General features: G+C 37.8%; 2 protein-coding genes across 6 annotated transcripts; both read right to left on the bottom strand.

Annotated features, from left to right (window-relative positions):
* Positions 1 to 10,593: 10,593 nt before the first annotated feature.
* On the bottom strand, positions 10,594 to 15,416 carry LOC126623266 (BTB/POZ and MATH domain-containing protein 3-like). 5 transcript variants are annotated; one of them, XM_050292116.1, is made up of 4 exons: positions 14,720 to 15,416; positions 13,371 to 13,719; positions 12,081 to 12,264; positions 10,594 to 11,081 (listed from the first exon to the last, which is right to left on the bottom strand). In XM_050292116.1, the coding sequence occupies exons 1-4, from the start codon at positions 15,148 to 15,150 to the stop codon at positions 10,858 to 10,860; spliced, it is 1,188 nt and encodes a 395-aa protein (XP_050148073.1). In that variant the 5' UTR covers positions 15,151 to 15,416; the 3' UTR covers positions 10,594 to 10,857. The 5 variants fall into 5 exon arrangements, with proteins under 5 accessions (XP_050148073.1, XP_050148066.1, XP_050148086.1 ...); XM_050292109.1 differs by having other exon boundaries at positions 12,081 to 12,357; positions 14,720 to 15,415; XM_050292129.1 differs by having other exon boundaries at positions 10,947 to 11,081; positions 12,041 to 12,357.
* A 1,563-nt stretch (positions 15,417 to 16,979) lies between these two features.
* LOC126629617 (zinc finger BED domain-containing protein DAYSLEEPER-like) lies at positions 16,980 to 19,209 on the bottom strand. Its single transcript, XM_050299699.1, has 3 exons — positions 17,572 to 19,209; positions 17,165 to 17,474; positions 16,980 to 17,085 (listed from the first exon to the last, which is right to left on the bottom strand). Exons 1-3 carry the CDS (start codon positions 17,875 to 17,877, stop codon positions 17,042 to 17,044), a joined length of 660 nt encoding a protein of 219 aa, XP_050155656.1. The 5' UTR covers positions 17,878 to 19,209; the 3' UTR covers positions 16,980 to 17,041.
* Between the last annotated feature and the right edge of the window lie 420 nt (positions 19,210 to 19,629).

Genomic DNA, 19,629 nt, shown 5'->3' with positions numbered 1-19,629 from the left:
GTTTTTTGAGTTTCGGTGGTCTTTTTATATAAGATTTCGACAGTGCCCTAGTTCCAGCTGGGTCGCGCCAAAACATGGGGCCGTATCAAATTCAAGAAAATGGGGACGCCACGTCGGATTCCCGTGTGGTTTTTCGAACACGTGGCGCGTTTTGGACCCCCAGATGGATCGGCCGCTGCGAGCCACTAGTTTCCGGAACTTTCCGAAGGTCGGCTCCCTAAACTCCAGAGAGCATGGTTCGGGGCTGGCGTGGCCGCCTTGCTATCACACCACGTGGTAGAATCTTATGCGATCACTAAGAGCAGTTCCACCCAAAAAAAATGCGTCAGCATCCAGCCCATTTAATCTACTCAATGAACAGTGATAGACCCTAATGAACAGTAATAGGCTAAATGCATCTCCACCCCTAAACAAATGCGTTGGCACCCAGTATAAAAAATACGCTGGCACAAACGATCTTCATCCCTATAAAATGAGCTGGCACCCAGCCTATTTTAAAATTTTAAAATTTTTTATAAAACAATAAATAAATAAAATACTTTTAATTTCGGATATGATTTTTAATCAATCTCGTCACGCCACGTGTCATTATCCGAACGTACTATTTTGTGAATAGATTTCCTCTAAGATTTTCAACCAAACCCGACGCGTCACGTGTCACTATCTATTTACAATAATTTTTCTATATTTTTTTCATAATTTTTAATTAATTTTAATGTAGTTAATTAATCTGGACCGTTGGATTTGAAAAATATTCAAATCCAACAGACTATAAGTTGACACGTGGCCAACAATCATAATTTTGACTGTTGTGCCTTTTTTTATAAAAAAAAAAATTGTGGAAAAAAGTGGACTGTTGATCTGTGATCGAACGGTCCAGATCAAAATTCAAATTCAAAATTTTTTTACTGTTGAAAATCCAACAGTCCAAAAAAACTAGCCGTTGGAAATCCAATGGCCCAGGACGGGCCACGTGGCCTTCCATTTCGTTCGCTGGGTGTGTCTGCGCATGCGTGCCCCTGCTTTGAATCTTGTCAACGACGCGTGCCCAGTCATTCATGTTTCCCCCGCGCCTGGCGTAAAAAAAATTTCAAACGCCCGACGATACCACGCTGGTATCAACATGGCGTTAGATGGGCCGTCTCCTTCCTCTGTCAATTCTAGGCCGACTTGTGGCCTGGCTTGGGCTGGAGCAAATTGAAGGGAACCATAGCTCTTCAACACCTGCAATCATCATCTAACCTATATCTCTTCCATTTCCACCCAAAATTAGAAGGATTTTGGTTGAAGTTTAGTGGAAAAACCACCATGGGTGCCACGGGAAAGGTTACTCAAAATCCACCCATTTGTGAAATGTTTTCCTTCAATTACCACTACCAAAACACTCCCCTAGAACCCAGGAACAAAGCCCAAGCAGTGGTGGAGGCGTCGAAGCAAGTTTGGAGGTCGAATCGAATCACACCCAATTCTAGGGTTTCGTACGGTTTTAGCAAAATTGGAGCATTTCTAGGACAAATTGGACTTGGCCACAGGTATAAAGTTTACTCTACTCTTTGATATCTTCAATTCTGTAATTTGTGAGAATTTTTAAAAATAGTTGAATTTTCCGGCAAGTCGGGGCGGCCGACCGCCACCCTTGGCGGCGCGTGCGGTGGCACGTGGCCTGTGGGCCAAAGATGTTTTGTTTAAGTACTTTTAGATTCCCTGGGTTCATAATTGATATCCATATGACGTAATTTCATTATCTGGACTTAGTTTCATTTCGACATGTGAATAGGTCAAAATATGAATCAACGATCCAACCGTTGGATCGTCACAAAACGTTAATAAATTATAGTTCATAATATTTGAGGATCATAGGAACTTACGGATTGGGAATCCGACGTACGGATCTTCCCGGCTTGGATTTGTAAGTTTATAAAATAAATGTTAACCGTCACTTAGTTTTGGGCAATTGACGGAAATCCGACTGTTGGATCATAATGAAATTTTAGTATGTTATTCTAGAAGTATAATTTGGATCTTTGGAAGTTTCGGATTTGAAACCTGATATGCGGATCTTCCGGATCGAGTTACAGGGTTGTAGACCCTACCGTCGATCTTTGATCGACGGTTGACTTATGGTCAATGAGTCTCAAACTATTTTGAGATGTCCTTAAGAATGTGCTTTATGTGAATTACGCATTCTTTTAGTAAGAGTTCTGAGATGTGATTCGATAATTGGTCACATGCACCCATCATTCGGGACGCCTTGATGTGCGTGCTAGAGAATCATAGCGTGGACTCCAGGTGGGTGGGTATTTTCCTTTCTATCGTATATTATATATACATATATATATATATAATTGACAATTCCACAAACGTTTATAAATTAATTATTGCATATGATTCTATGAATATTTTGAAATACTAATACGAACTACGAATGGCTTGATCCCTGTTTAGGGTACGTAGGCAGTCTAACAAGACGTTAGATGCAGCCATATAATAAATGAGACCGAATAATCAAGACAATAGTCTAGTTTGGTAAATTGAGTAGTTTGAGGGACATTGGTGGAAAGAGTATAAGATTTGACCCTATGTTTTAGTGGTTAAATGTTGATCATAAATCATTGCGTGAATAATCAAGAAATTTAATTGATAGTTAATTTAACTAGTGTTTAATTAGACTTATCATCGATGATTACTCCCAAAAGTAAATAGTTTGGGAAGGGGGCATTACAGTTTATGCATTCTAGACCATTTGTTTATATGTTTATATATCTGGAAATATTATGAAATGTTTTAAGTTTAGATTTCATCATGGCATATCCATACGTATATTCCTTGCACATAATTATTGTGAATGCTCTGAAGTACAAATGTGAACCCAGGACACACAAGTAAGTTCAGGTAAGTTTAGGTAAGTTCAAGTAAGTATACGGTATTAGTTGAATTGATGAGATATGTGATGAAATGCTAGTATATATTTATGATGGGATATATGATGAATTGCTAGCATATATTTATGATGAGATATGTGATGAAATGCTAGCATATATATAATGAATATATGTGATGAACTAGCATATGTGGTGAATACGTGATGAGCTAGCAGATGTGATGAATATGCGATAAGTTAGCATATGATTATAAATATGTGAAGCATGACTTGAATTGATACATATATATATATATATATATATATATGTAAATGTATATTTTTATATTCTAAGTCTGGAAATTATACAGATGTTGTAGCGAGAGGTTATAGAAATTTATATGGTTTCTATTAAAATTTTAGGGTAAATTACATAGTAGCCCCTCAGGTTTGAGGTCTATTGCAATCTTATACAACATCTTTAAAACATTTCACTTTCATACCTCAAGTACTATTTTATTTCAATTTCATACAACCGTTAGATTTTCCATCCATGGATCTGTTAAATGCTGACGTGGCTGCCACATATATGACACGTGACTGCCAAATGTCTGCCACGTGGCAAATAAAATTTAAAAACCTTAATCTTCTAAATTTAAAAATAAATAAATAAATAAATTTAAAAAAAAAAAAAAAAAAAGCTGAACCCGCAACCCTGTTTACATTTTCCAACCCAGAATCTCATTCCCCCACCCTCATCCACTCTCTTCACCTCCCCTCCCATCTAAAAAACCCACCCCTTCCCTGCAACCCAAATCCCCCATCCCACCCCACCCCCACGGCCCCACCTATTCCCTTTATCCACGACGCCTTGCTCCCCCTCTTATAATGGCGAAAAAGAGAAAGCTCAGCTCCACCAAACCCTCCAAAAAGCAACAACAGGTCATACCCAAACCCCAAATCAAACCAGCACAGGAAGTAGTCGAAGAAGAAGAAGAAGAAGTCGAAGAAAAGAAGGAGGATGTCGAAGACCCGGTACACTTCACTGGGTTTCTGGGCAACAGGACTCGCCCTCTTTCAGCTCGCCCATTCCCTCGTTTTCGACTCTTCCTATAACCACACTTTCTTGCTTGCATCGATGAGGCACGACAGATTCATTAGAAACGCCGCCCCCCAACCGTTGTCTTCTCCAAATCAAGGTATGAAAGATCTGCCTTTTTCGAAAATTACAGAAACCCTTTGTTCTTTTTATTGATTTTTGAAAATTTATGTAATTATTTTGGAAATTTGTTTGAATTTTCTTGGAAAATTACAACAATCCAAAATTTATTTTCTTTTATTGAAATTGGATTTTTGGTTTTATCGGATATTTGCTTGAGAGGCATTTCAAGGTGGATCTGGAGCCTCTGCAGCCGCAGTAGCTAGTGCAGTCGAATCTATTGACAACGGCCATGGCGGCGGGAGTCGTCTTCTGAGTAGAGCAGTCGATTTGGGGGGAAAATTAGGGTTTTGTAGGCTTTTAGATGAAGGGAGGGAGAAGAAGTAATGCGGCTGGGGATGGGGATGAGGAAGATGATTGCAGGGGGTGGGCTGGGTTGGGTTGCAGGGGGGAAGACGAACTTAAAGGGTGTTTTTTTTCTTTCTAGGTTGCGGAGAAGATGAAGATGGGGAAGAAGATGAGTGTGGTGGGGTGTGTAGAGGAGGTAAGAGGGTGGGTGCAGGGGGTGGGTGCGCGATGGGTGCCATGGGGAAGATGAAGATGATTTTTTTTTTTTCTTTTTTTTCCTCCTCTTCTTCTGGGTTGCAGGTTCCCGGGGGGGGAGGAGGAGAGAGGGAAGACGAAGTGGGCTTTGGTTTTTTATTTTTTTATTTTTTATTAGTTTTATAATTTATTTTAGAAGATTTAGGTTTTTTTTTTTTTTTTTTTAAAAAAAAAATTGCCACGTGGCACACATTTGGCAACCACGTGGCACAAATGTGGCAGCCATGTCAGCACTTAACAGATCAATGGATGGAAAATCTAACGGTTGTATGAAATTGAAATAAAATAGTACTTGAGGTATGAAAGTGAAATGTTTTAAAGATGTTGTATGAGGTTGTAATAGACCTCAAACCTGAGGGGCTACTATGTAATTTACCCAAAATTTTATTTACTGGGCCACTCACCTTTGTCTTGTCTTCACCCTCCAGGTGAGCTTTCTTATCGTCGAGGAATCGTGGCGATTCTTCGTATTGGAGATTATTCGAGGGTACAATTCTTAATTCACTCTTCTATAATTGTTTATGCTCTAACGTCACGTGTGAAGTGAGTTCATTTCCGGTCACCTGTGCACTCTGGTATTTAGGCACTCTTAGGTTTAAAATTATTCACAATATTTCGACATCATCACACTTTATGGTTGCGTCACCTTCCTGGTGTCGACCAGCACAGCTCGATTCGGAGTCCTAGTGGACATTTCGGGTCAGGGTGTGTCAGAATTTGCTATAAGTCACAATTGACTAGTTATATTTAAGTATTGCAATCGTTATTAATAATTTAAATTGGAGACGTTCTATTTTTTTTTTAAATGATTAAATGTCTTGTTAATAGCCACATTTCTTTGATATAATTCTATTTACTTTAAATCGTGTAAGAATAATTTATTATAACTATATGTTATTTAAGGTTTATTTTATTCTATTTTTAGAAATATCCTAACAACTTGGCATGATATGTCCAAAACTTTAACATATTAACTTTTGGAATATAACTATATAAGTCATTTTTCCTTATTTGTTTGGTAAAGATGGCTGGTTGGCTACTTTTTTTTTTTAGTACTTACGTACACATCACGCTACAAAGAATTTTCAGTAAAATGACAAGTTTTTCATAAGCTATTATAAGGACCACCCACCCGGTATGAATTTTGCAATTGGCTTGAAAACATGCAAATTGGTCGTTATTTGATTTTTTGTTACTATGGAATACTTATCGTAGCAGCAGCTTAACTCAAATCTCCTAATTTTTAAAGTAAGACCCCATCTGTAAGTCCTCAAAGAGGTTAGTGGTATATCTGGCTCTTGATGGGTAGCCTTCCCTCCCTCTAAATATTTTGTTACCCAAAAAAAATAAGAGAGTTTTAATGAAAAAGACTTGAGCCAACAAATATTTAACAAAAAATCATCATAAAATGTTATTTAACCAAAATGGCTCAAAGTTAATAAAAAATCATCCAAAACTATTGTCTACCTTTTTCGTGCCCTTATCCTCCTCTTCCTCGTCATCATCCTCATCCTCATCCTCTTATCTGCACCATGAACAATTTATAGTGTTAGTATTTTATTCCAATTAGATCCAATAAGGACCTATGGTCTCGGTGATGTATGTACATGTCAGGCGTCTGTAAATAGGAAGAAAAAAAAAGAACCAAAATATAAAACTGTTTATGGAGAACTCAAAACATAACACTGTTTCTGGAAAAAAAAAAAAACATCAGATACAGTGTTTATTTTTTTTGTGCACAAACAGACACTGTATCTGAAAAGAAAAGAACAAAAATCCAGAAACAGTGATTTAAATTCTAGAAATAGTGACTTAAATTCCAGAAACAATCTATATTTTAACCTTTGATTGTTTCTTTTCTTTCATACATCAGTTGATTATATTTAAGAAACATGATGCTTATTTTGCTTTGAATCCAAATACAATGAATTTCACTATTTCTTTTTCTAGCTTACATTTAAGAAACAGTGTGTCTATTTCATTTGGATCCATAAACAGTGACTTAGATTCCAGAAACAGTGTTACTTAAAATCGAGAAATAGTTTATTTTTACGGTCCATAAACAGTGACCTTTCGTTATTATTGAATAACATGCAGATCTCAAATTTATTTTCTAGAGAAACAAACGATGAACTCCACTAATGAAGAAAAATTGAAAAACAGTACCTCGAATACTTTATGAATAATAACGACAATCACGTTTCAACGAAATAATACAAAATATAAATTAAATAGCATGATGATCTATATTTTTGTTTCAAAGAAAAAGAAGAAGGTCTGCAAAACAACGATGAACTCCATTAACGATGAACTCCATTAACGATGAAAATCTGGAACTTAACCCAAAAAAAGTTTGGGGTAAAATCGACAAATCATAATTTATTATAGTTAGGCCATTTTTAGTTAATATGGCCCTTGTACTAATCATTAAACAAAACTTATAACATGATTTTTTTTTATTAAAATTAAAAAATTTCAAACTTTTTTCATTAGTTTTCCTTGCTATAGTACTATTGGTATAAATGTGTATGGATAACCTTCTATTTCTCCTAAATATGCACATTCATCCTTACCAATAATATTATATTCCCCAATCATGCAATCCATACAAGAGAGAGAGAGCCCACCACAAAACCTAACTTGGAATCCAAACAAGTGTGCCCTAGTACTGTCCTTCCCTCGGACATTGACCAATTTCTTCTTGGCACAAGTGGTACAGGTGGCACAACTGGCATAGAGTCACTTAGTATTACAGTCTGACGATATTATTTTTCGTTTGGAAGGGAGAGGTCTTAGGTTCGAATCTCGTGAATAGCAAATTCGATACCAAATTAGACTGTTTATTGTGTGACTTAGCCGAACTCCTCATCCTCTTAGTATAAAAATATTAATGTACTCAAAAGTGGCACAATCCCCAGGCCAAAACAACAAATGCCTGAAGTGACTGAATGAACACATGAGGAACGTTGGATAGACTGCAAACCACTACTTCTGAGGGGTGGTTTGAGTACGGATCCGTAAAACCACTCGTTACGCGTTAGGCCTTGTGTACGACACAATCCCTCTTGGCTATACCCCCATCTCCCTCACGTTGGCCCCCCTCTCAAACCAAACACTAGAGAACAGTGAAAATAAGAGAAATGATTTCTGCACAACGCTTAAGTTAGTTGTTCATGCATAATTGTGTTTAAAATATTCCACATTATACATCAAGATTCAAAATTTATATTAGGATTTGCTCGACTTTATCATAATTTATAAGGTTGTTGCATCACTAATTTGAGTATGTCTTTACTGAAAGAGCACTTTACACCACGCACAAGCTTAAACTTTTACATAATTTTGTTGTAAGCGATGTCCAAACAGAGGCAGATCTTCGTGAAGGGTTAGATCAGGCTCTAGTCGAGCTCGAATTCCGTTATCCGATAAAAAATCTCGTATATTGATTTACCTATTTCAACCTCAATTTAGTCCAAATTTTCCCCATTAATCGACTCTCCAACCTTTTACTTTCTCATCCTGACTCTGCCACTGTCCCCAGCAATTACGAGTAGAGCCTCACCCTGAATCGTATGGTTAACTTAGTGACACAATTTAGTTGAAGCAAATCATGAGGCTAGGAATATAGTTTGATGATTGGGTCTAAGAGTCCCAAAGTCCCCACAATCAAGAGGTGGGTCACTATTTTTCAAGTGATCATGCATACAGGTAACACATGTTTCATGTCTGAGCCTCATGTACCATACGACATGCTACCCCTTATGCACCAAATCCGGGCCCTCCAATTATATGCCTCTCACTTAATCATGCAATACCTGATCGTGTGGCTACGATGGAGGTTCATCTGATCCCCTGCAGCGGCCCTGCAGAATTAGAGACTCTTATCGAAACACATAGTCGTACGGACTCGTACTGTTTGGTTTACAGGCACCATTTGGCAACACGTACAGGTTGCAGATTCACATCCTCTAATTTAGTTTTGGATTGAAATCATTTTATGGGGTCACTTGGAAGTTGAAATTGTGTTGGTGAAGCTCCATGGTAGGGGCCAAATGCCGTTGCTAGGGCCTGTAGGTATGTCCTCCTCAGGTTGTTAGGGTTTTTGTTTTGGTGAATCATTTCGTTTTGTTTTGGTGAACCTTTTGTTTTGGAGGACGTTCGTGAGTCAATTAGCTTGATCGTGTCAAAATTCTGAGAGCACGGGCCATGCCAAGACGGTTGCATCGAGCAAAATTGTGTTCATATGTATGCTCTTGAAAGTGGCTTGCAAACCTATTAGTTGGCAACTCCAGGCTCTAGGCAATTAGCTCCGTCAGTTTAAAAGCTAGTTTTTTCATTACCATAATTCACATACACCAGTAGTCAAAACAAAGCAATCCTTTAGATGATAACCAAGTTCCAATAATTATGAAGTTGCAACACAAACAATTAAGTTTCAAAGATTTCACTGTCTGTTTACTTCTTTGATAAAAAAGCTATATGTTGTCCCAGGATGAAGTGAAGGATGACAAAAAAGCTATATGATGCATCAGAGTGGTTAGTTTTCTTGGTTCCATTTCAGTGTGACTACAATTAGGAAAGGTCATGAACACAATTTTACACTGAAAGGGGAAGCGAAGGGCCATGCCAAGACGGTCACGTCGAGCAAAATTGTGCTACATGCCCGATTAAATCAAGGGCTAAATCAACGGAAAACGAAGAAAATGTAGTGTTGTATTGAATCTTGACCAATCCTTCCTAACTTACCATGTATAATCGATCCTTATAAACTTACTCAATACTAATATGAAGTGTTCATTTATAAAGTCAACGAAATTTAGGAGAGATCCGAGGTTTGAATCCATCCAGCATAACCAAAAAAAGAACCGACCTGTAATAACATAAAGTGTGTGTAGAGGCATGTTGTATGTGCACCTTGTCGCCAATGCTTGGTTTAGCCTTCTGAAAATTTCTAGCAAGCTAATTCATTGGGGTAGTGTCATGCTGTTAGCGTTCAGAGTCTCTCTCTCGACATGCAGATGCACACATGCACGTAAATATCATGCTGTGAGAAGGTATGCCAACCAATTCTTGTGAACCCTAATCATGCCTATGGAGCCTGCCTCGAGGATTAACTCTCATAAACTCTATAAACTAAGCTAATAAACACCAACTAAACACACAAGAAAATCTCGTTCGAGCATATCAATTAGCTCGTACGAGAGAAAAGATCAGATGGAAAGCGGAAAAACAAGCAGCAGCGTGAGCTTCTTCAAGATGCCCCTTCACTACCCGAGATACACCAGAAAGGACTACCAGGACATGCCTGAGTGGAAGCTCGACCACCTTCTTGCCGAATATGGGTTGCCCATGCAGGGTGACTTGGCTCACAAGCGAAAGTCTGCAATGGGTGCCTTTCTCTGGCCCGATACTACCGTCCAGGATGCTTCAAGTTCTCTTCAAGACAAAAAGTTCAAATAGCTAGCTTGCTTCCTGCAGTATCTACTACATATTTAATGTAATTTTTTTTTTCTACCATGCTTCTTACTCTAAGAACAGATAACGAATTTGCTTTTCGCTACAATATTCAATTAAGATTCGTAGAAAAAATGGTGGGCATGCATGGCTCGTCTTGTTTAAGGTTTTTCTCACAAGAGCGATTTTTCAGAGCAATCAAACACAAGCATAATGGTGAACAGTAAGAATGTACCCCAAATGAACTCAATTTGTTGAAGTCATTACCGTGTCAGTGTCAAACAAGAACTTTAGAAGAGCGCATACATTTTCATCATTGTTGGTATCAAAACCGTGTGCGCAACATCACAGAATTTTAACCGTTCATCTCAAAAATGTTCTCCTTAAAAAACAACCGAAGATCATCAACCGCGGGGCAGCAATCTCCGTATCACTAAAGGATCGCGGAGTTGTTCATTACTTCAACAAATTATAAGCAAAAACTGAATAAGTAAATTTCGACACTCAGACACTATGCTTTTCTCTAATAAATTTCACATTCCATTGAAAAGGAGAGTCTACCTACAAATCCTACATAACGCACAACGTAACCATACAAATTTCAGTTTCACATCCAACAACAGTGCCGGCCACAGGACCTGATATTCTGATAAGAAATTACAATTAACCTTTATACAAGGAGTGCCTAACACAATGAGAGGCGATAAGTGACAAATACACGATCGCCATTCATGACTACCACTCCTCTCAGGCTTGTGGCACCTAAAGGAAACTACATACACTAATACCGTCGCCTCACGCGCCTGCCATTGGGATTTGCTGATTCTGCTACGGTCCCACCCCCATCTGCTGGCAAATCTAGCCCGTATATGCTGCTACCACTCCTCTTCCGGCTTGACAGAAGACTAGAATTGTCATCCACCGATGCAAATGTCTCCAGCAGCTCTACCAACATTGATGGGCAGCTCTCTTCGAGATGCTTGTACCCATCTGATTGCATTACGGCTGCAAAACACACGAGGATTCATGAGTCCAACATTCAGTTTTACAACATAAACTACGAAATGAAAACAGTTGCATGCAAAGCAAATAAAAAATAATTCCTCTATGAAAGGATGAGAGTAATTGTTGCAGCCGGACGGATGTGCAAAATACAAGCTTTGAGAAAGAACGCGTGAAAATTAGGATATGTTCACAGGTAGATAATGTCAATCAATCTTTTCAGCAGAACACCATGCCATTCAACCTCATGAGGATAAGGAACTACGGTTAAACTTGAATCAATACACTAATGGCATTATGGGAACTCATGTTTCAGATAATTCAAAATGGTCATTCAATCATTAACCAACCGATATGGAATTCATCGTTTAATTCCTAAAAACTAAGAACAAAATAACTGTATTCGATATTTATATAAATGAATATGGTAAAAGGTGGGTGGGGAGAAAGGTCTGTGCCTTGTTAAGACCGATGAACAGCACTTCTGGTTTAAACTTAAAAACCAGTTTCCAGGGTCTAAATTATGGCAAATTGTGACAATCTCATGCAGGTCCAACTCTTTGAATCACTCTTCTACCATTAGAGAGAGAAACAGTGAAATTCCTTGTAATTCTTTCCTTTCTTTAACTTAATGGAGAAAGAACGTATAGGGGAAGAACCTATATACAATCAGCCAAAATAGAAATCCTACTATACCATTCTCAGAATGCTGCCCCTCGATCAGCCAGATATCAAGTTGTCACCATAGGCTGACCAGAGGACCCAGACGGAAAGGCTGACCAGAGGTCCCACCGTCCCAAATGGAATTATCATAAATTTTAAGGGAACATCCTTATTGACATCCTGAAACCATAGAGAATGATAAGGACATCTGCAACATGTATGATGAGGCAGGCATGCATGGTACTGCATCAAGGATACTTGAGACTACTAAGAAACAGAAAATTCAAAACTGATATAACCTGAAACCTTGCAGCATCAGAATCTATGGGTAACACCCACCTCCCAAGTTTGACGGATTTGCCGCAAATTTAAGACAGACATCCTTGAGCTGTCGACATTGATGCTGTTCGGCAAGAGCAAGTGTAGTCGCCACTGTTTCAGTAGTGATTTCTTTACACAACTTTGATTCACACAACAATTTCAGTCGATCTAGATTATACAGGTCTGCAGCTGCCAACAGATGCTGCACCATGACAGTGAATGTGCACAAAGGTGATGAGCCCATAACTTCATGTATATCAGGAAATTTGTCTGTGTAAATAAAGAGAAGCATTGCCTGGAAATAAAAAAAGGACAAGATCTCTATTAAATTCATTAAACGTGTTCAAAATAAGAGCATACATAAATAAAACCATACGGATAAAACTTATCAGGAAAGGTCGTTTTTTTTTTTTTTCTTTTTACACATGATTGCATTAGTGGGTTAAATTGTTAGTACGGGGATGGGGATCGGTAGGATCAAACCCGCACCAAGGTGAATAGGCATCATTGCTTTCCGCCACTACGGTAAAAAAGCATCATCTGCCAGGAATCATTGTGAATATTGGAATCGAACTTCTAGTCTAAATCTCAACTAATGAAACAAAGACAAATGGACCGGTGTAATATTCACAGTTACACGTTACTGAAACAAGCTCAAACTGGCTCAAATTTTCACTTATTAGAGCTCAGTTCTAAGCAATCAACTTCCACATGTACCCTTAATTACTTGTTGAATCTGAATACAGACAAGCCGTCATCTCCTTTTGATTTATCACATTTGATTATGTCTGTCGTCGCTCGAACATCAACAGTAGTAAACTCAAACCTTAAGATGACTCCTAATTCATATTAGGGGCTTCCTGTAATAATTATACCGCCAAAAAAGCAGACCCCGACATGCACTGTAGTTTAAGTGCTAAAGGGAACATGAAAGAAACATAGATCACTTTCCCAGATAAATCTTTTTAACCTATAAATAAGTGTTTATATTTACGTGAATTTAACAACTCTATACATTATATGAGAACTTGTAATTATTATCATTATTACTTGGTCTTGATAGCTACCAATCTACAAAATAAAACTAGCATCTGCCACGCTTTTTCATCATCCCAAGATTTCTTATTTGTTCATTTGATAACTGAATTCAAGAAGAAACTTTTGACTACTAATAACAGAGTAAAAGGTGAATGTCAATTATGGAGAGACATAGAAGTGCACAAATGTTAACGCACATCATGCACTAGAATCGTTTTCTATTAGTTTCAGATGGTAACAAGTGGAAGCAACAAGATCATGAAGCATTACCTTAAAGATGAAGGGCTCAACATCCTCCACAACTACTTTATGTACGTTACAATCCCCGACAAGTCCATAAAACTGCGCTCTAAATACACGAGACCTAGCAGCAAGTATCAACTTGTGAGCCTTAAACTGTTCATCACCAACCTGAAAAACTATGTCACAACCAGCTTCAGAATCTAGAAAGTCCTTCAGGTCTCGTCCCATGTCTGACGATGGAACAGTGATTGTAAATTGTTTTGGTTGCTCAAGGCGAGTTCTTACAACTCCAACAGTGCAGTTCAATACAAGGCAATCATCCTTAAGGAACTCAGAAGTTTCTAGGAGTGATCTTCTGAAGAATTTCTTGTAACCCCTGAAATGACAAGAGTAAATCTAATTACAGAAACTTGCAGAGGGTTCCTACCTGAACATAAACTCCCAATATTCGCAAATTAGTAAGCTGAACCAAAATTGGAAAATAGGTTACAGAAACTGCAAGGAATCTATAGACAGTCTGATAAACGATAAATGATGAACTTCTCAAATTAGAACTTTGCAAAAACAGTTGACAAGTAGTCTTCTGTTAAACAATAGTGTAGACACAGATAATGAAATGTTAGGTTTTTCCAAAATATAATGTTTAATCTGAATAATAATCATCGAACAAAATAATTTATCTATAAATAACATTTCTAAAGTGGTGTGTCTCGGGTCTCAATCAGACCCCTGAATTCAATCTCTGGTTCTGTTTTACATTTTCTACGGAGAAAAAAAATCCCAATCTAAATCAGCCTGTGTTCTTTAGATGTGTTGATTTTCCAAGTGATTTATTAAATAAATGTACAATTCAAAGTTTTACTAATAACAATGTGAAAAGAAAACCGAAGTAGAATGATTCATTTTAAGATTTGGATGAACATACAAATTCATACATCAGTCTAAACAATGATATACCTAACAAAATTAGTATCCATTGAAGTTTTTTCCTACAGTTTTATGCATTTTAATTTTTAACTCTCTCATTTATTCAAAGCAAGCCTAAGGACTGGACACCTATGCTGCAGAGCTCTCTACCACTTAAGCGAAAAGCCCCCAATATAACAAGAAGCATGCTTATCTAGCGTAATCACATACAGACCCACTGAAAAAACACAATATTCATCTTTACATTCCCCAATTCAACACCCATACCAGTCACCTTCAAATCCAAATTACCCAATTGATCACCAAGCTGCTAAATTACCATTCTTTCATATAAAACACATTAAAACCTATCCCTAACCCACAATTCAACAGGAATGCACTCAATTTTATCATAAAAATCAAAACTTTACGGCACAAAAACCCGCCAATTAACCCATTAAAACACATACCACATACTGCCTCTGTACTTCAGCGTGTACGGTCCGCCCTCGAGCGCGCGATCAAAGTGACTGTGTACCTTGTCCTTCCCACTATCCGTCTGGTCCACCAACGTCAGCTCGAACAAAGCCCTCACATCCGTACCCTCACTAACCAAAGCAATGAAAACCGAGACGTAGGCGTTGCTATCCTCCGGGTTTTTACCGTCGGGGTAAAAGTAAATTGCCCAATCGTATCCGCCCACTGCGAACGTATCGCTCATCAGGTACTTCCCAGCGCCCATACCTTTGGCCAACGAATACCCCTTTATCGTGAACCGGTGCGACCCGTTCACGGTCTCGCTGATCGATTTCGAGCACGACTCTTGGTCGGACCCAGGCTTCGAATTCCCCATGGATTCACCCGATTTCGCTCCTCTATAATGTTTGCGAATCGGCGGCATCGGACAGCCCGGTCCGAGCTGAAACCCTACAAGTCCGATCGGACATGGCGCGGCCTTGGCATAGCATGTAAATTGGGCGAATTGGGAGGAAGAATTGGGTAAGGTAAACCCTAATTTTGGGTTTTGGGGGGCGAATTGGGAGGAGAAACGATGCGACGCCGGAAGAGACGAAGATTCGAGAAGACTAAGGGGGAAGTTGGTGGCGTCGTTTCTGGGGTTAGGCGGGTCGTTTTACCATCTGACGGGCCAAATGGGTTGGGGCTCGATTCGAATTTATAGATCTTTCGGTTCGGTTGACGTGTCGGAATAGACTTGAAGAAGATAGATTGAAAGTAGTGTGTATTAATTTGGTTAATTAGCAACATAATTACACGAAATTAGCGCCAATTATCTTCACTAATCACGTGTATCATGGACACAAATAATGCTACGAACCAACATGTGTGCAATTGAAAGATTCGTTCCTGTTCTAGTCTAGGATTGGGCGTGGGAGAGGTGAATTCGACGAAAGAGACTTTATGAACAACCATCTTTTTGAGCTTTGATTTACGAATAAAGAATCAAAATTTCATTTCATATGCATGTTATTTGAACTCGAACAAATCACACATCACAAAATACTAGGCCTTCTAATTATTTAAAAGGTTTATCTAAAAGATTCGCGATATAACTAGCAGATTGTCGTCAAATCTAACGGCTACCCAAGAGGGCCCTAGACTAGTTGGAAAAAGTCTAAACCCACTTACGTAAAGTAGAAATGGAAGTGGATCAGTTTCAAAGGACTGGATGTCAAGAGTTGGAACAACACACACAAAATTAAAAATTAAGTACATTGCATTCGAAACATGAGGAATATCAAGGGAACTATCTCAAAGTGAAACATTCTATGAACTCTCTATCATCTCATAGTTTAATGATTATCATGCCAACATTATATAACATTATGCCAAAAACATAAGGTGGCAAATAGTCTAACGTGGGTCATACTTTTAGATAGTCCCCTTAACATTTATTCAACGTGATGGATATTTAGATGATTATTTATTTGCTCAAAATCTTAAATTTGTTTATTTATTTGGGATTTTTTTTTTCTCACCGTCCTTAAGTGAAGGTGGCGTTCATTAGACCTGTAAACGGGACGGGTTTATTGGGTTTGGGTTGGGTTCAACCCGATCCGTTAATTTAACAGGTCACCCGAACCGAACCCGTTAAGCTAACGAATGACCCAAACCCAACCCGTTAAGCCTAATAAGTCACCCGTTAACAATTTTTTTTTGTTTTTTCTTTAACATTTTACATTCCAATACAAATTACACATCTTTTACCCAAAATTACAAACATTATATATATATATATCTGCGGGGATTGAAGTACATACACTCTGCAAATGTTTTGCACCGCGACCTGAAACCGAGTAACCTACTTCTCAATGCAAATTGTGACCTTAAGATTTGTGACTTTGGGTCTCATAATTGAGGTATATACATCACCAAGATGTATTTTATATATATATATATATATATATCATACTACAATCTTCCAAATCAACTAATTAATAGAACTCCATAAGGGTTTTACAAAATGTGAAGCATAGTTATACGTCAAGGGGCAATGCCGTATTCAACATCACCAAGATGTACCACCCAATTATATCGCTACTTCAAGAAAGAATTTGCATATCGAAGACCCAAAAATCCACAACACACCCAAAAAATCAAGAGCAATGAGCAAGTATACAAAATCAGACATTACTCTTGCACAATCCATCCTAATTATTAAACATCACATAAAATATCTTTAAAAGAACAAGTGAAAATACATACCATGCTTAATCAAGACTAATACTATTGGAGCATTGTCTTGAGTTTTCGTTAAGGCTCATGTCAAAAATTTATTCAATGAGTTCTTCCAAGTCAGCTCCCTCTTTCTCTGAAGCTAAACATAAAAGTTAAAAAAGGAAAACGATTATAATCTATTATGTAAGAAAAAAAATACAAAGTAATATAAAATTTACCTCCTTTGCCAAAAAGCCAGTCTCTAGTACATAGCAAGGCTTGAACGGTTTCATGCAACAAAGAACTTCGATATTGATCAAGCACCCTACCATTAATACTAAATGCTGATTCTGAGGCAACAGTTGAGATGGGAATTGTTAACACATCAGAAGCCATACGAGAAAGTACGGGATAACGAAATTGCTCCAGTTTCCACCATGAAAGAATATCCAACTCTTGTTTTCTATCAAGTCTATTTTCTTCAAGATATAGATGTAATTTAGTTTTTTCATTTGAAGTTGACCCATCTAGGTAAATATTATCAAATTCCTACATATAAAAACAAAATAGAAACAATGACGTCAACGAACAATATAAAGATGCATATAAAAAGTATAAAAACAGGAATAACAAATATAAATACTACCTCAAAAAGTTTGTCTCCAACTTTTATTTGAGTAGGAGTTTGATTGACTGGGTTGGATACAAGAAGATGAGAGAACTTGTCTATGTAACGACCATAGAGTGAAAACAATGTGCCACTAACATCCTTCAACTCTCTGGAATCCTTACCATAAAGCTTGTTATAACCCCACTCTACAAATTCCAATTTATAGCGAGGATCAAGAATCACTTCAACGGCAAGGATCAAACTATACTCTGACCAATATTTTTCAAACTTCAAATTCATATAATTCCCCATCCGTCTCATGAAATCATCACAATCTTTCATGGCATCTTGAATACAATAATGGACTTTGAACACTTTTGGGAAAAACAAATTTGATGTAAGGTAATTTGTTCTGGAAAATAAGCAAGTAACTTCATAAAAATACCCCAGGAAATTGGAAATCTTCTATATTTTATCCCACTCTTCCAATGAAGGACATGAACTAAAATTAGAATCAACAAGTGTCAAATTGAGAAAAGCACGATGATAGAAAATAGCACTATCCAACATTGTATATGTTGAATTCCATCTAGTAGGCACATCTTGTCTCAACCCACTTTTACTACCTGCCAGCCCTACTTGTGCAACGCAAGCAAAACACTTATTTTTTCTCCCTTTTGAACACTTTGTATATTTGATGCACTCACGAACATCGACGATAAATAACAATAAGTATGAGAAAATGGGTTAAAAAGTCAGGAAGACCCGTGCACGAACACCTCTCATGCTAGAGTGAATTAATGATTGACTTCACAGAAATATAGCACTAACACTTCTGCAGCCTACGGTTTCTTTTGCACCTTTTCAATTAAATCTAGGCCTTTTTTAGATACATGAATGAAAGAAGTAATATGAATTCAACATTAATTACCTACAAACTTGGTTTTATTCATATATATAAACCTACAAGGTGAAATGAGATTATAAGTACAAAATTTCTACAAGGTGATCAAAGAACTATATCATTTGGATAAACATGTAAAGCAACTACTCCTCCTCTGTTCCTATCTTTATTAATCAAGACGGTAGACTTGTAGGACTACTGTTTAATCACGAGTTGGGTTCACAATGATCTAAAGTGAGAAAACTCCTTCGCATATACATTTAAATACAATTAACTGAAAAGCCATGGCATTAAAATCAATCATTCACTTTCTAATTTATCAGTAACAAGAAGAGCATCTCTCTCTTAAATTCCCTATCTATCTCCACCAATTCTTGATTTTGTGAACAACAAAGGACCCATAAAAGGCAAAAGGCAAAAGAAACTATAGGTTGCAGAATAATCAGAACCCAATTCGTCGAAGGGCTTGGCCGCCGCCTGCTTCTCCTCCTCAATCGCCATCAAACCCATGATAGAAGAATAACGTATGTATCTGTGTGTGTATGAATCGAGTGTGTGATGGGATGAAGAAGTGGGAAGATCTCTCTCTATTTAACTTGCGAAGGAAGAGAACAAAAGCACAATCACACACATAAAGCACCATGAAAGAAAAGGTGAAAGGGAATCAGAACATATCGAAGAGAGGGTGGCAGAACTTAGTGAACGACAGCCAACTTTGAGGATGAAGATGAGGGAGAGAATGGCAACCACTCAGTCGGTTTCGAACGTGAAAGAACAGAGAGAGCTAGGTTTTCTATTCCAACTATGAAATTACACAAAAGTCCTTCTTAACGGGTGCTAACGAGTTTCGCTGGTTGACCCAAAATGACCCGTTAACAACCCAATCCGTTAAGCACTTACCTAAATATTAGTTTTAATGGGTCGGGTTGGGTCAGATCGGGTTTAAAATGCCAGCCCTAGCGTTCATCACCTTGCTTATTTAACATTAGGAAGATGATTAACATAAAAAGTGCAAAACTAATCTGTTTTTACAGTTTGTTTGGATTTTTTTCTGGATTTGGATCCTCTCCTGAGCTAATGGAGAGGATCCTCCTGACCAGTTATCATGAGCAGTTGGATAAAAATCCAACGGCTATAATTATTATAACTTTAAAAGGATCCCCTGTTTGTAGCCGTTGGATAAAAATCAA

Source organism: Malus sylvestris, chromosome 1 (assembly GCF_916048215.2).
Source record: "Malus sylvestris chromosome 1, drMalSylv7.2, whole genome shotgun sequence".
Lineage (NCBI taxonomy): Eukaryota > Viridiplantae > Streptophyta > Magnoliopsida > Rosales > Rosaceae > Malus > Malus sylvestris.
This window is presented reverse-complemented; position numbering and strand designations above follow the sequence as displayed.

Bases quoted from the DNA above. Each gene is read 5' to 3' on its own strand.
- LOC126623266 (XM_050292109.1), bottom strand. From the start codon at position 15,150: ATGCCGCCGATTCGCAAACATTATAGAGGAGCGAAATCGGGTGAATCC. The intron at 13,720-14,719 runs GTATGTGTTTTA...TTGTCATTTCAG, and splicing joins AAGTACAGAGGCAGTATGTG to GGGTTACAAGAAATTCTTCA. The intron at 12,358-13,370 runs GTAATGCTTCAT...TTTTATTTCCAG, and splicing joins TTGAGCCCTTCATCTTTAAG to GCAATGCTTCTCTTTATTTA.
- LOC126629617 (XM_050299699.1), bottom strand. From the start codon at position 17,877: ATGAAAGATTGTGATGATTTCATGAGACGGATGGGGAATTATATGAAT. The intron at 17,475-17,571 runs GTAGTATTTATA...TTTTATATGTAG, and splicing joins TTGGAGACAAACTTTTTGAG to GAATTTGATAATATTTACCT. The intron at 17,086-17,164 runs GTAAATTTTATA...TTTTATGTTTAG, and splicing joins CTGGCTTTTTGGCAAAGGAG to CTTCAGAGAAAGAGGGAGCT.